Here is a 15258-nt window from a genome sequence, read left to right on the forward strand (position 1 = left end):
AGGTGGACTTTGCTTCATCCCTATCACCAACAAAGTCAACATTTGAGTATCCTACAAGCTTTAAACTATCTGACTGATAGCATAGCTTAGGTTCCTTAGTTCCCTTTAGATATCAAAAAATTCTCTTCACTGCTTCTCAGTGAGAGAGCCCAGGGTTACTTTGTTATCTACTTACTAAACTTACAACAAAGCTTAAGTCAGGTCTAGTACAAAGCATTACATACATCAAACTTTCAATTGCCTGAGCATAAGAAACATTCAACATTTCTTGTCCATCCTTTAGACAACCATTCTTACTTAGCTTTTGGCCTTTTACTATAAAGGTACCTTTTACCTTGGTACTTTCCATTCTAAATTTTTTTAGAACGTGGTCAAAATATTTTTCTTGACTCAGACATAGCAATCTCGATTTTCTATCTTTGTGGATTTTAATTCCAAGGATATATGAAGCCTCACCCATATCTTTCATTTCAAATCGAGAACTTAACCATGATTTAGTCATATTTATCATGTCTATATCAAATTCTATAATTAATATATCATCAACATCGAGGGATAACACAGTAAACTTACTCCCACTTTTCTTGGCATATACATAGTGATCCAGACTATTTGCCTTATAACCCAATTTGGTTATAGCATTATGAAAAGTCAAATACCACTGTCTTGGTAACTGCTTAAGTTCATACAAGGATTTATTTAACTTGTATACTTTATCTTCTTGACCTTTAATTTCAAAACCTTCTGGTTGTTGCATGAAAATAATTTTATTTAATTCACCATTTAAGAAGGATGTTTTCACATCTATTTTATATAGGTCAAGATCAAAATAAGCTACCGATGCCAAAATAATACGAATAGATGTCAATTTAGCTACAGGAGAATAAGTTTCTTCATAATCAATCCCTTCTTGTTGAGTATAGCCTTTTGCTACTAATATGACCTTGAATCTAGATCCATATGCCTTGAGTTTTTTCGTGAGAACTTATTTGCTACCAATTACCCTATATCCATTAGGCAAGGTAGCTAATTCTCAAACTTCATTCTTTTCTATAGAATCCAACTCACCTTTCATTGCTTTCTTCCAGAGTTCAGACTCATTAGAAGTAATTGCATCTTCGAAACTCAAGTTATCAAGAGTTTTATCCAAATCCATGGAATAACATAATTCTTCACCCAAGAATGTATAATAATCATTCAAATACGATGGAGGAGTTTTTGTTCTTTTCTATCTAGTTATTGGTTGTAAAGTTTGTTCATTATTCATAACTGGATCATTATGCTCTAAATCTTGAATGGGTATCCCAATATCATTTATGATATCTAGAAAGACATCATCATCTTAAGGATCAAAAACGCTTTCTTGAGTTTCTAAGAATTCTACTTCTCTACTCTCTATAAATCCTTTTTCAGGATTATATAGTCGATATCCCTTGATCCCTTTGGGTATCCCATGAAGATGCATTTGATAGTTTTACTATCTAACTTATCTCTCATTTGACTAGGAATTAAAACATGAGCAGGTGACCCCCACTTTTATAAATTACTAAAGTCTGGTTTTCTACCAATCCATAATTCTTGAGGAGTAAGCTCTACAGCTTTAGAAGGAACCTTATTCAGGGTATACATGGCAGTGAAAATTGCTTCTCCCTAATTTTTTTTGGAAATATTTGCATGTGCCAACATAGATTTTGTCATATCCATTAAAGTTTTATTCTTTCGTTCTGCTACACCATTCTGTTGTGGCATATAAGGCATTGTTGTATGAGAAGTTATATTATTACCAGTGCAGAAGGTCTTAAACTCATCAGAGTTATATTCACATCCTCTATCAGATTTGATAACCTAGATTTTCCTTCCTAGTAATCCTTCAACTTCATGTTTGTATGCCTTAAACTCTTCTAGAGCTTCTGATTTCTTAGAAATTAGATATATGTATCCATACCCTTTAGGAAAAGATTTTTTTATAATTTTTCCTTATATGCATGGTTCACATTTTTCAAATTCTATATTTTAAGGGAAGATAATAAACCCATACAAATTATTCTTTTCATTTTATTGACATTTACATACCCTAACCTTAAATATCATAAATATGTATCTACATTAAATGCACAATCAATATAACTAAAAATATTCATTGCATTACTTATAGGAGTTATATTAAGACAAAAAAGACCATGATTAGCATCATAGCGACCCCTGAGCTTCACTTTCTCATCTTTTCTAATAGTGACATTTTCACTCTAAAAACGGATTTCAAAACTCTTTTTAACAAAATCTCTCACTGCTAAAAGATTCCTTCTCATGGAAGGTATATAAAGTACATTTGTTAGTAGGAGACTGATCCCTTCTACTTGAAGCATATATGTTCTTATTCTGACTACATCACTATAGGTGTTATTTTCCATATACACCTTATGATCTCCAGGCTTCAACTCATTCATTTCCATAAGTCTTTCCTTTGCCTTAGACACATGTCGTGTTGCCCCTGAATCTATCCACCATCTTGGGAGATCACTATCTGCGATCAATGATTCAATTACAATGCATACTAATTCTCGTTCTCTATTTACTTGCTTTCCTGAAGTATCTTTCTTGGTTCTATTTGGGCAATTATTCTTGAAATGCCCAACTTTTACATAAGAGAAACATGCTCCCCTGATTGCAGTCTTGGAGTTATTGGTTTGCACTGGACGCTTCTTGTTGAATTTATTCTTCTCAAATTTCTTGAAGAATGTGCCTTTAAGCTTGAACTTGCGAGAATTTGCTGGGAAGGATTCTTGAGTATTCATAACTCCTCCCTTTTTGTCTTTTGACATGTGCTCTTTCTCAAGAGTTAATTGCATAGGGAGCTCTGTTAGAGTAAGGCTTTTTTTGTTTAAACTCATGGCAATCAACACCATCTTCCATGTTGGAGGAAGACTATTTAATATGATAGAGATTTGCATACACTCAGAAACATAATTTCCTGCTATGGCTAAGTTCTTAGCCATTACTAGCATTCGATTCACATGATCGACTACGTTATCTGACTCTTTTATCATGCAAGAGTTGTACTGCTCTAAAAGAAGTTAAATATGGGTTTCTTAAGTCATATCATACTTTTTCTTGACTTCTTTCATCATTTTCTTCGCAGTGTCAAAATCTTTAAATACTCAGATGAGATCATCTTACATAAATGTTAGAAGAGTTGCTCGAGCAAGTTGATCATCTTCAATAAACTTGTTGTAAGCTTTCTTCTTTTCTTCAATTGATTTATCAGTTAATAAAGATTTTGCATTGTTCAATACGTATAGGGTCTTGTCATGTGTCAATAGATATTATATTTTTATTTTCTACATTCCAAAATTTATCCTATTGAGTTTTTCGATTTTGGACAACTCAACCATGACTACTCGATTTGCCATTTTCCTAATTATAAATAAATATAAGAATTAATAAAGTATATTGCAACTAATATTTATAAATATAACTAGTTTTAATCCTTTTAAAATAATTTATGATGTAATACGATCTTTAAGTATGCAAGAAACTCACAAAAATTGCTAAATTTAAGCAATTTTGACAAAGATAAGTAATAGGTGGTTTTCTGAAACTCAGAACTACTTTTCTGCAATTTTAAAAAGTATTTAAGAGGGGTTTTGTGTAAACAAAAACACAAAAACCTATTTTTGCAACTTTTTGAGTTAATTAGAAAGTTCAGACACTTTTCTGCAATTTTAGAAAAGTTAGATACGAGTTGTTTCTAATTTTTAAGAAAATTAACCTGTTTTCTGAATTTTCAATAAATTTCAGGTTTATTATGATTTTCCTTAACCTTTATAAGTTAAAACAAAGAGGAACCCGATTAGGGTTCCTTTTTGTTAAAAAAAAGATTCAGGGGAAAAAAGTTCAAAAAAAGCAGTCGCCGCTGTCCGCCGGAGTCGTGCTCGATTTTCTGGCAAAAAAATCTTTTGGTGACTCCCTTTGGCCTGTCCGGCGATTCCCAGGTATGATAGAAACCCTTTCCCCTTATTTTTTTTCTTTTTCATTTTCTTTTCTTCTCTGTCGATGCAGATGGACCAAGACATCAGTCAGGCGGCAGCTCACGACGTCCGCCTCCGGTGTCTTCCTTCGGTTTGTTCTGTGACACACACGGATGTCAAGCTCTCGTCGACGCCCCTAGGGCTCACAACCGACCAATTCCTCTGCAAGAATGCCTACGGCGACACATAATCGCCGATCTCTCACAGGCGCCCTTGGGCTTAGGGCCAGCCAGTTCCTCTGCTGGAACGCCTATGGCCAGTCAGAGGCCACATTCCTTTCTCAGTGAATCGAGTGTCTCAAACAAAGTGGTGGACTCCTCCTCGATGCCTGCGTGATTCCTAAAGGGCTGGGGAGGACCCTGCCTCTGCCTTTCGCTGCTGGTAGTCCATTCGGTGGCTGCACACAACAACCGACTTCTTGCCAACACCAAAGTGGATGTTACTTGCACGGTGACCGACGTTGAACCGATGTTCTTTTGCCAGTAACAAAGTTTTGGTTTTTTTTTCGGCAGTGACCCTACAGAATTGAGGAAACCACTAAACTTCGATTTGGGCGTGCGTGGTTTTAGCGCAGTTCAGAGTCGGTTGGACAATAAATTTTTTTATTTACCTTGATAAAGAGTTTTCTCAAACAAAAAAAATCTCACTAACCTTAATCGCTTATTTTCCTGTTTAAATTGCTTATTTTTCTTTTTCCCGATGATGGCGATACAGAAATACCAGTGTGCACACTTTCATCGACAGAGATTTGTTAAACCCGTGCTCTGATACCAATGTTGGGAAGCGACTTTGCACAGATCCGAATTTGCAGCGGGATGAAGGCTTCACAGTTACGCTTGAAATCGTTAGGGAATCCGAACTCTCAACTATCTTTTTTACTTAATGCTATGATTTTTTTGTATATTGTGTTATATATCCCACACACCGTTTCACTTGCATTTTATAGACTACGAAGAGGGTTCAAGCTTTGGGATACAACTCCTGAGAGAAATTCCTTCATCCCTTAAGAGACTATTCTCTTGAAATGTGTCTGTTGAAATGACTTCCAACCTCAAGATACACTTCTCTTAGAACGTGACTGTTGGAATAGCCACTCCAACAGTCACTTATAGCCATGTGACCTTACAGTAGCTGCCTACTGCCAACCTACAAGCTTTTTAAGAGTTTTTCATGTTTTCTTAAATATGAACCTAAAGGATTTTATAAGGTTTAAAAATGGACAATTTGAGATTTTCATAAATATTAAAGCTTAAAAAATCATATTTTTTGTCCGAAAAACATAATACGTGTACCATTTTCTAGCAAATCAACTATGTTGAACACATCTATAGGGTTAAATTTGTGAAAAACAACTTGAGCACATCTGTTGGCTCACGATAGGATGGTGGTACTACAAAAAAATTAGTATGCAGCTTCAAATTTTTTTATATAAAGAGATTGAAAGTGACCACTAGAGTTTTGTTGAGCATCCATCACGTGTGTGATGGTCGCTCAAAGTTTTTTCCAAAAAAATGCTAAAAAGCATAAAAAATCATGAAAAAAAACTTAAGTGGCAATTATGAAGTGTCACTAAATGTCCCAATTTCGCTCAGACCTTTAGTAGCGCTCAAAACCACTCATAAAAGTTTTTTTCAAAGTGCATCCCTTGGGCAGTAATAGTGATGCTTTAAAAGTGCCGCTAATTCATAAACTCACAAAAAATAGCATTTTGTGAGTTTTTTTTTGTTGTTTTTACATGTTGGTTGTTCATCACGTGCATGATAGACAGCTAGCGTGATTCCACTATAGCTGTGCATCTAAGAATTACACAGTTATATATATATATATATATATATATATATATATATATATATATATATATATATATATATATATATATATATATATATATATATATATATATATATATATATATATATGTGTGTGTGTGTGTGTGTTATTTTGTATGGTTGAAGACGTAGAACTATTGAGTATAAGGGTAAGTTTGATTGTATTTTTTTAAAGTAAAAATATTGTTCAAAAGAGATTCACTTTCAAAATCTTATGAGATCTCATAAAACCTCATGATAAGTGAATCTTGAACAAATGAGATTCACTTTTTAAATCTCATTTTTTGGGTTTTGAGCTAACTTACTTTTTATTAAGCTTATTTTTATGTTTTTTTTTAAAGTTTTATGTTTAGTTGCTTTTGAGTTATTATTCAAATGAGATTCACTTTCTAAACTCAGTGTTATTCCAAATCACATGAGATGCAACCAAATGTAGCCCAAGTCTCATTCTTTTCATGCTTTTGAGATTATTTTTGCCTATCATACTTTATGGATGGGACAGATTATTTTAGTTGAAAATGAGTTTTGAACGTGTTTGTGACTAGTAAGCAAGTTTCTTAAGGGCTTTAAAAATTAACCGTCATATGGACGCTTATTCTATGGTACTCAACTATCACAATATAAATGCTTTTACTATCGTGTTCATCTGTCATAACTTATGATGATACACAGTTACACAATTTACATAAATCTATGTTTGGTTGCATTCAAATGTGAGAATAAATTTCATAGAACAGTTAACCAAACATGTGATTCGGTATCCCATGCAAATGAGAAAATGAATCTCGTTTGCACGCATAACCAAACATATGATTTACAACCTCATGCAAATAATAAACAGAATGTGATTCAAAATCACATTTTAAGTCTCTGAAATGCAATCAATAAAACCAAAATTTAAACTTTCCCTTCAACAGGGGTATAATTCGTATCCATGTTAAAGTTAATGAAGTTACGATAGTTTATCATCGTGGAAGGAAACGGGTCCCTCGCCAGCTAGGAAGGAAAAGTACACCTTGCTTCAACCTTGCAGCAAGGGACACCACATGTGAGTTCTGAAGGTGGACATTCACAAGTGGCCCCTACCAGCTGAGTGGACTGGAGCCTTTGTCGGCAATACAGAAAATAAATTAGCATCGACAGTAGCAAAAAACCGGATACCAAGTCGGGGCAGTTTTACAGGTGGCAAAATCAGCTTATGACGGCTTATTTTTTATACTCTCCCGAAAACAATATAGTTTTCCAAGCCCATGGTTCCCAACGCCAGCGTGTTAGATTTTCAGGAATCATCAGAGAAAACACTGCAACAGAAACGCATGCAGATCTCGTGAAAGTCGTCCCACCAACACCATAATCACCCCTAGAGAAAAAAAAAACCCAAAAAATAACTCAAAATAAATAGAAAAAGGGATTTCAGAAGATGCAGAAGAAGAGGGTAAATTTCTGCTTCATTTTCTGATATGCCTCTCTGCCATTAATTTTTTTGGGCAAAACTTGAATATTCCCAACTACCCATCTCCTTTATCCAACCGCAGTGCCGGCCAGGTGCTATAAACCATGCACCTCAGGTCTCAGCTTCCACAAGGGTGTGTTATTCTGGGCACCACAGAGGAAAGAAGGCCAGTAGGGTAGCTCACCAAAGAAACCGGCGTAGGTAGGATCTTCTACCAACATCACCAAAGAGAGAGGTAGTCTAGCGGTTTTGGGGGTCTCTGGATGAAGGCTTTCGTGTGAGCATTTACTGATGTTTGGTGGGAATTAGAAGTTTGTGTGAGGAAAGGGGTATGTGGGTTGTCTTTGTTTTCCTTGTTTTTTTGTCTTGTGGGTATTGAAATTCTGTGGTGGAGGCGTGTGGTTTTGCATCTCTGAGGTAGAGAAAATGGAATTTGGTTTGTGGGTGTTTAAAATGTGATCATGGAAATGCTTCAACTGTAGAGGTTTGGTTGTTGGTAACTTGGTAGCTCTCAAATGCACGTGTTTGATGCGTCGTATTTTGTTTAACTAGGTTGGCAGACAGACTTGAAGAGGTTTTTCTTTTCTGTTTTTTTTTTTCTGTTTTTTGGGTTGTGTCCATTTGTCTCTCAGATGGGTCTTGTTTGTTTTCTGTTTATCAGATGAGATTTTGATCAGAAATTGGTTTCCACATTTTGGTTTTCCGTGTTTGGCACGACCACGAGAAGAAGAAGGAAGTCTGACATATTCTTCAAGATTCAAGTCTTGGTCTTCAGAATTAGGTTTTTGGTAGGCGGGGGAAATTGAAATCTCCTTCTGGGAAGGTGGAAGAAGGGTTGGATCTGCAAAAGAGTTGTTAATCTGGTTTTGTGTTTGAAATTAGCCTTTTTGAGCATTTATAAAGAGGATTGGAGACCTTTTGAATTCTCAATATCTGTTGTGGAGTGATCTGATTCCATAGACATGGTTGCCACCTTAGAGGGAAACCATAATTCTGTGCATTCAAATGGTTCTGCTCATAATTCTAATGGAGTAGAAGAAAAGCTGGATGAGCTTCGCCGGCTTCTCGGAAAAGCCGATGGTGATGTGCTAAGAATCGTTGGTGTTGGAGCTGGTGCTTGGGGCAGTGTCTTTGCCGCGCTTCTGCAAGATGCTTATGGGCATTTTCGTGAAAAAGTTCAGATTAGGATCTGGAGAAGGTCTGGAAGGTCAGTAGACCGAGCAACAGCAGAACATCTGTTTGAGGTGATCAATTCAAGAGAAGATGTTCTCAGAAGATTGATCAGGCGCTGCGCGTATCTGAAATATGTCGAGGCCAGGCTTGGAGACCGGACTCTGCATGCGGACGAGATTTTGAAAGATGGGTTCTGTTTGAACATGATCGATACGCCGCTTTGTCCGCTGAAAGTTGTCACGAATTTGCAGGAAGCCATATGGGATGCAGATATTGTGATAAATGGCTTGCCTTCGACTGAAACAAGGGAAGTTTTCGAAGAGATCAGTAGATATTGGAAGGAAAGGCTTAGTTTCCCTATAATTATCTCTTTGGCGAAAGGAATTGAAGCTGAATTGGAGCCTGTTCCTCGTATCATCACTCCCACGCAGATGATTAATCGCGCAAGTATGGTTTCTATCCATTTATCCATCCACCTCTGTGTGCATGTGTGAGATTTGATTTACTTTTCAGAAGTTTGTTATTCTCATTTATCTCAAGAATGATTTCTTATTTTTTTGCAAATTATGGTATTTCGACCTATCCTGACTATCATACGGTTAGTAAGTGAAAGAAGATTGAATTGAATTTCTCATCGTGATTGTTCTCTTTACAAGAGGTTAAAATACATAACATCAAACGTCGACTAATCTTGGTCAATCTTTTTCCTAAGATGTAGGTAACTAACTAGACAGGGGCGTAGCTAGGATTCATGTGAGGGGGGGCAAACAGGGGTGTAGAAAAAAAAATTGGTGTGATTTTTTTTTAGATAAAATAAAAAATGGCTACTATTATTAATAAAAATCTATTTCATATGGACAAATCAAACTATTTGCTGCAGTCAGGGCTGGGCTTTTAAATTTTTTTATTTTTTTTAACTGGGCCGGGAGGCAGGACTGGGCTGCAGCCCAGTCCTGCCCCCCGCCCCCCCCCAGCTCCGCCTATGTAACTAGAGGATAGTTGATCATCAAATGTGATCTATTTTTCGATCTATCTTGATTGATCTTTTTCCTAAAGTGTAGGTAACTAATCTGTAGATAATGATAAGGATAAACACACGATATTTTTACAGTATTACAGCAGTGAATAGTAAGTGATGTGGCTAATGAAATTGGTAAATCAGTGGTTCCTGTTTGGAGGAGAACCGAAGGAATAGGTAATAAAATAAAAACAGATCCAAGTATGTGGGAAAAATATGTGGGAAAAATTAATATGCTGTCTTGATCTTTCTTTGTCTCTAACCCCATGCCCTGTAATAATGGTGGGGTAAATTTACAAGTACGCTTTGAAAATAAATGTCTAGTAGGTGAATTTGGATGAGAAATAAGGACTTACCTTTAGCATTTTAGCTGTCCAAAACATTCATGCGAGTTTTGCTTTTATGAGATAGTTTTCAATATTGATAATGAAACAGGGTTTTGCAAGCATTGTCTGAGTGCAGTGCTTTTTATGTTTAGTACGATAAATAATGTAGATGTACTATCTTGTGTCAATACTTAGAAATCATATTCATGGACTGTAAAGGTATATCAAAGCCTAGTTGCTTCATAAACAAGTAGGCCTGTAGGACAACGTGAAAAAGCATGTTTTGACAGTATGAGTTTGCCGTAAGCTTCTTTGTTGAGAGTTTAAATTTTTCTTGTTCAGCAGAAAATGCATGTTTTTCTTTTCCAGTTAATCTTTTGTTGCACTTCTTGATCAGATTTGTTTTCGAGTGCTTACTTCTGGAGGTATGAAGGTCAGGTCTTCCTTTTCACATATTTTGTTCTTATATATCATGGTTTGAAGTCTTTGGACAACTGGTTTTTGTTAGTCGTATATCTAACTCATCTCCTGTACCATAGAACCATAATGGATGAAATTCATATATATGTCGCTAGCAAATATTCAGCCGCCGAACCCTCTACAAATTACACACAAATTAGGGAAGGCAAGCAGCAAGCTTGCAAATGTATCCATTTCCATATTTGGAACTTCTAGCATCTTCATCATAACAGTAGTGACCATTTGGTCATATGATTACATTGACGACATTTCATCACATCCTCCTAATGATTTTGTTTAGTGAAATAGTTCTCATCTGGTTTTCCTATAAGTCATTGTGATGCCTGAAATCCATGTGCTTTTCCTCTTTCATGACCTCTATTTCCATACAATAACTGCAATGTCCACATCTGTTGTGGGCTGATTGGTGGTGAACACATGGATGCTGCTGCTTTCTCTCAGATAAAGTTGTTACGAAACATGGTCCTGGGCTGCAGGGATAATCAGTATAACCCAGCAGATGATGTAATGAGCAGTTTTTCCAATATGGATGTCATAAATATACAGTCTTGGAAGTCTTTGAGATATTTGAAAGCCACAACCGGCTCATCCACTTCCCATGACCTCAATCTCTGCTGCCAAATAAAGACTGATCGGTGGTTAACATCATGCAACTGCTACTTTCTGGTTGTTTTCAGATGACTGGTTATGTGATACAGGTTCTGCTGTAGTAGTAACGGGCAGACCTCGTATAATGATGTAATGAGAGGATTTGTTGTCAATGTCATGATAAGGACATATTATTGTTGCAGCTGGCTGGGATGGGGCTTTTTGAATCTAAACGAGTCTGTTGAGAATTGCCTTAAACAGTTCTTCTTGCTTGACTTAAATAAATTTCCATGTGGCTTATGCCATCAATGTGTCACAAGCAGTCTTCTAGTCGGTGACTTGATGTAGATTTTTTTTTTTAAGGGTAGTGTGGGTCCACCCAATGCATTTTTTATGACAAGAAACCCATTCTTCATAAGTTGACTTGAAAACTCTAACATTTTCTCTTTCCACATTCACCTATTCTCTTTGGCAAGTAATCTTTAGGTGCCTTTGAAGTGCCACTTGTGTGACCCGTTTAAGGGTCTGTTTGGGAAGTGGACATTGGAAGGAGTGGTTTTTGAGAATCAAGGTTTTCCAAACTCACTATTAGTTGTTTATCACAAAGAAATTGGAAGAGTTGGAAAGGCATGGAATTCACCCTCGCCAATTCCTTCATTCCTTTCTTATGGATTGCTTATTTGCCAGTTTCTTCTTCTGTAAACGTTTTTTGTTCTCTTGAAAACTTCCAGCCACTTGTTTTTTGTAGTTTTACTCTATACTATTTCATTTTTCATTTCTCTCTCTAGTCTCCTGGACATGATTGAGAATCAAAAGAATTGATAACCTGAATCGTCTGCAAATAGTAAGTGTTCTTAAAGAAGGAAAACAATCTCAATTGCTTCCAAATCATTTGCTCAAGTTTCCTCCCAAGTCATCTCTACCACTTCCCTCCAAATAAAACTCCTCCAAAACATATGCTAAATTAGATGACTGAGGAAACAATAGAATGTCAAAACATGGACAAAACATTAAAGTGTCCCCTTGGATATAACATGCATATTGACAACTTTGACACATCGAGCACAGGAGTGCAAACAACTAAGGTCTTCACTGCATACCATACCCTCCAACAAATTTACTAGGATTATATAGTTTGTCCTTTTTGATGAAAACTTACCCTTCCAATGACTCCAGTGATAATTCGTGGTAAAAATAGTAAAACTGCATTTTAAAACTTCACAGAGTGCTGAAATTCCGTGTTGTTTCTTTGGGCGTTGGAAACACACTGTTGACCACTGCGTGGAAATGATAAGAATCATTTCTCCTGGTTCAAATTATGTCATGACTATTTGCTTTCATTCTGATGATGGTAAACTTCTTAATTAGATGTCTTCATATTCTTGTATGCATGGATTTGGTATGTCTGCATGTAGACATCAGCGGCTTCAGTGCTAGTTTCATCTAATCAGAATTAAATGAGCACTTGTTAGGTCCTTCATCCACACGTGATTAACTTTCCATTCTACTGTTTTTGTGATTGAGCCCATTATTGACCTATTAGTCCCATTCCATGTCTTAAAGTTGTCAACTGAAATGATATAGGATTCACATTATTGTGATACTTTCATTTAATATGATTTTGTGATATGCAAGTCTTTCAGTTAATATGATTTTGTGATATGCAATACTTTCGTTCAATATGATTTCATGAAATGGCATGAGTATATACATTGCGACTATATTTACTTTTGTTTTACATCCCTTGTCTTCTAATCCTGTGGCTTCCAGGTGGAGTTCCTATGGAGAACATTCTTTACCTTGGAGGGCCAAATATAGCTTCGGAGATATACAACAAGGAATATGCTAATGCTCGAATATGTGGATCTGAAAAATGGAGGAAACCTCTTGCAAAGTTTCTAAGGCAGCCTCATTTCATTGTGTGGGATAACAGTGATCTTGTTACACATGAAGTTATGGGTGGTTTGAAAAATGTGTATGCTATTGGTGCAGGTACAACCTTGTATTGTTTATAACTGCAAACAGTTGTGAGTCTACAAGAGTAAAATTTATATGTAAATTTTTCCTGTGCGGTTAGGCAGTGCTAGCGTAGTGTTTGACTTGGTATCTTGAATATACATATCTACTCCAAGGGCCTGAGCTTCTCCTTTGTGCCTCCCATAGTCATCAATTCTGACCAGAAATCAAAGGGAGTTATTTTGGATGTTATTCTGTTCATTCTAACATGTTTATCCCACCAGGTTGCATGTAATTAACTGAATATTTGCTCGCTGCAGCTTCTCAATAACCATAGCCCAGTTCTGTACCCTCACAACCAACTCCACCACAATTATTATGCCAGAGTTTAGTTTTAGCCATTCTGTCCCATCTCTTCTGCATCTGCAATGTGATTTCCATTTGTTTTGTTATAATTGGCAAGCTAAACTGAATGAGTTCTTTCCCACTTCAATTTATATGGTAACTTTTTATCGTCTGCAACTGTTATAAGAATCACCAGGCCTTTTAAAAAATTGTGATAACCACTACATTATTTTTATCCCCATACATTTCCCTTATTGAAATATATCCTCTGTTATGGCAGGCATGGTTGCAGCTCTGACCAATGAGAGTGCTACCAGTAAATCTGTTTATTTTGCACATTGTACATCTGAAATGATATTCATAACTCACCTGTTAACGGAAGAACCAGAGAAGCTTGCTGGCCCATTGTTGGCTGATACCTATGTTACTCTGTTGAAAGGTCGTAATGCATGGTATGGACAGATGCTAGCAAAGGGGGAATTGAGTCCTGATATGGGTGACAGCATCAAAGGCAAGGGAATGATTCAGGTCTGTTTTCTGATTCTTCAATTTTCACCTATAAAAATATACTCCACTTAATGGATGTGTATATCTAGTGGCCGTCCCCCTCAACACACACACACACACACATTAAGCATACCTTGTGAGCGCTTTGTAGTACAGTAATCTGGATAAATAGCAAAATTGATTTACCTTAATTCTTTGATACTTTTTTCTGTGTCCAGGGTGTCTCTGCTGTACATGCATTTTATGAGCTACTTGGTCAACCCTACCTCAATGTGTTGCATCCTGATGAAAATAGACCTGTTGTCCCACTTGAGTTCTGCCCCATCTTGAAGACACTTCATAAGATACTCATCACAAGGTTAATTTTTTTTCTGTTTTTATTCATTTTACTTAATTAACCTGGTTTTTTAGTTATCAACGTTTTGCTACATAAAATACATCTATTTTAAGCTAATGAACTTTGTGAGTGAATGGAACTTATCTAACTTATGATAGTTAATAGTGATTGAATTCTATGGTTGGACATTTTGGTGGATCAACCGATCAGATGGGTGGACTATTTACTGAAATTCAGTTATTCAAGGGGTGAAACTACCATCCTTATAAACTTCTTTTGCAAGATTCTGAGCTGGTTCAGTTTTTAATGGCCCTATTTTACCTGTCTTTGTAAGCGGAAACTCTGGAGATGATCTTAGTTCATACCAGCTTATTTCAGAAATATTCTTCATCTCATTAATTAAGATGACCGGCATGTCAAACATGCAGAGTATTCTAACGTTTTGTTTGAAATCACAGGGAGCTATCGACCGAGGCCATTCTTCAAGCTTTAAGGGATGAGACCATGAATGATCCCCGTGACCGAATTGAGATAGCACAACGGCATGGCTTTTACAAGCCATCTCTTTTGGGACAACCTTGATCAATGGCATTTGAAATCATGCTGCTTCATGTGTGGAATGGATGTGAGAATCCTTCAACAGGTGTGTTTATAGGCTTGATGGGCATGTAGAACACTTTGGAGTGTCATATTTAGTTTTTTTTTACCATGGAAATTTCGTCTTTAATCCGCACATCAGGCACTGTCCATAGTAGCATTGTTGCTAAATAAATTAATAGAATTTGCTTTGTATTGTTTTGCACCTATGTTACTCACCCAGTTCATGGAAGATCACTGTGGTGCACGCTCTTGTGGTAGTAGGATAACAGATATTTAAAACACAGGGAAAAGTAAAAAAATACCTACTATTTTGATTGCCTCTCTATAGTGTTGATAGCATCTTTCAAGCAACAATGACAATAACAAAACTTTCTCATTATCTGAACCAGTTGTCATTCAAAGATGAAATTTCCAATAAATGGTGCAATTCTCACCCTGCAAAGCAATAGGGTCTCTGGCATAGTCAGTCTTTGTGATGAGGCCTGTGCGGCACCTGGTGATCACGACCAGGTCAGCCTGGCGAGCCTAGGGAAAACTATCACAACCACACAACAAAGAGTGCAAGATCACAATGGGGCACGCAGGTACAGTCTCGCAAGCATGAGTTTGCACAATCAC

The 15258-nt window shown here is 36.5% G+C and overlaps 1 protein-coding gene across 3 annotated transcripts; it reads left to right on the plus strand.

Annotated features, from left to right (window-relative positions):
- The first annotated feature begins 6910 nt into the window (after nt 1-6910).
- Nucleotides 6911-14832, plus strand: LOC149819754 (putative glycerol-3-phosphate dehydrogenase [NAD(+)] 1, cytosolic). Of its 3 annotated transcripts, none has more exons than XM_089982170.1 (6): nt 6911-7639; nt 7972-8930; nt 12666-12887; nt 13477-13724; nt 13922-14061; nt 14499-14832. In XM_089982170.1, exons 2-6 carry the CDS (start codon nt 8273-8275, stop codon nt 14620-14622), a joined length of 1392 nt encoding a protein of 463 aa, XP_089838296.1. In that variant the 5' UTR covers nt 6911-7639; nt 7972-8272; the 3' UTR covers nt 14623-14832. The 3 variants fall into 3 exon arrangements, with proteins under 3 accessions (XP_089838296.1, XP_089838295.1, XP_089838297.1); XM_089982169.1 differs by having other exon boundaries at nt 6911-7511; XM_089982171.1 differs by lacking the exon at nt 6911-7639 and adding an exon at nt 7747-7862.
- The last annotated feature ends 426 nt before the right edge of the window (nt 14833-15258 follow it).

Source organism: Nuphar pumila, chromosome 12 (assembly GCF_984573655.1).
Source record: "Nuphar pumila chromosome 12, dmNupPumi1.hap1.1, whole genome shotgun sequence".
Classification (NCBI taxonomy): Eukaryota; Viridiplantae; Streptophyta; class Magnoliopsida; order Nymphaeales; family Nymphaeaceae; genus Nuphar; species Nuphar pumila.

Coding starts and splice junctions, on each gene's coding strand:
- LOC149819754 (XM_089982170.1), top strand. CDS start 8,273: ATGGTTGCCACCTTAGAGGGAAACCATAATTCTGTGCATTCAAATGGT. Junction 13,725..13,921: donor AAGGCAAGGGAATGATTCAG/GTCTGTTTTCTG, acceptor TTCTGTGTCCAG/GGTGTCTCTGCTGTACATGC. Junction 14,062..14,498: donor CATAAGATACTCATCACAAG/GTTAATTTTTTT, acceptor TTGAAATCACAG/GGAGCTATCGACCGAGGCCA.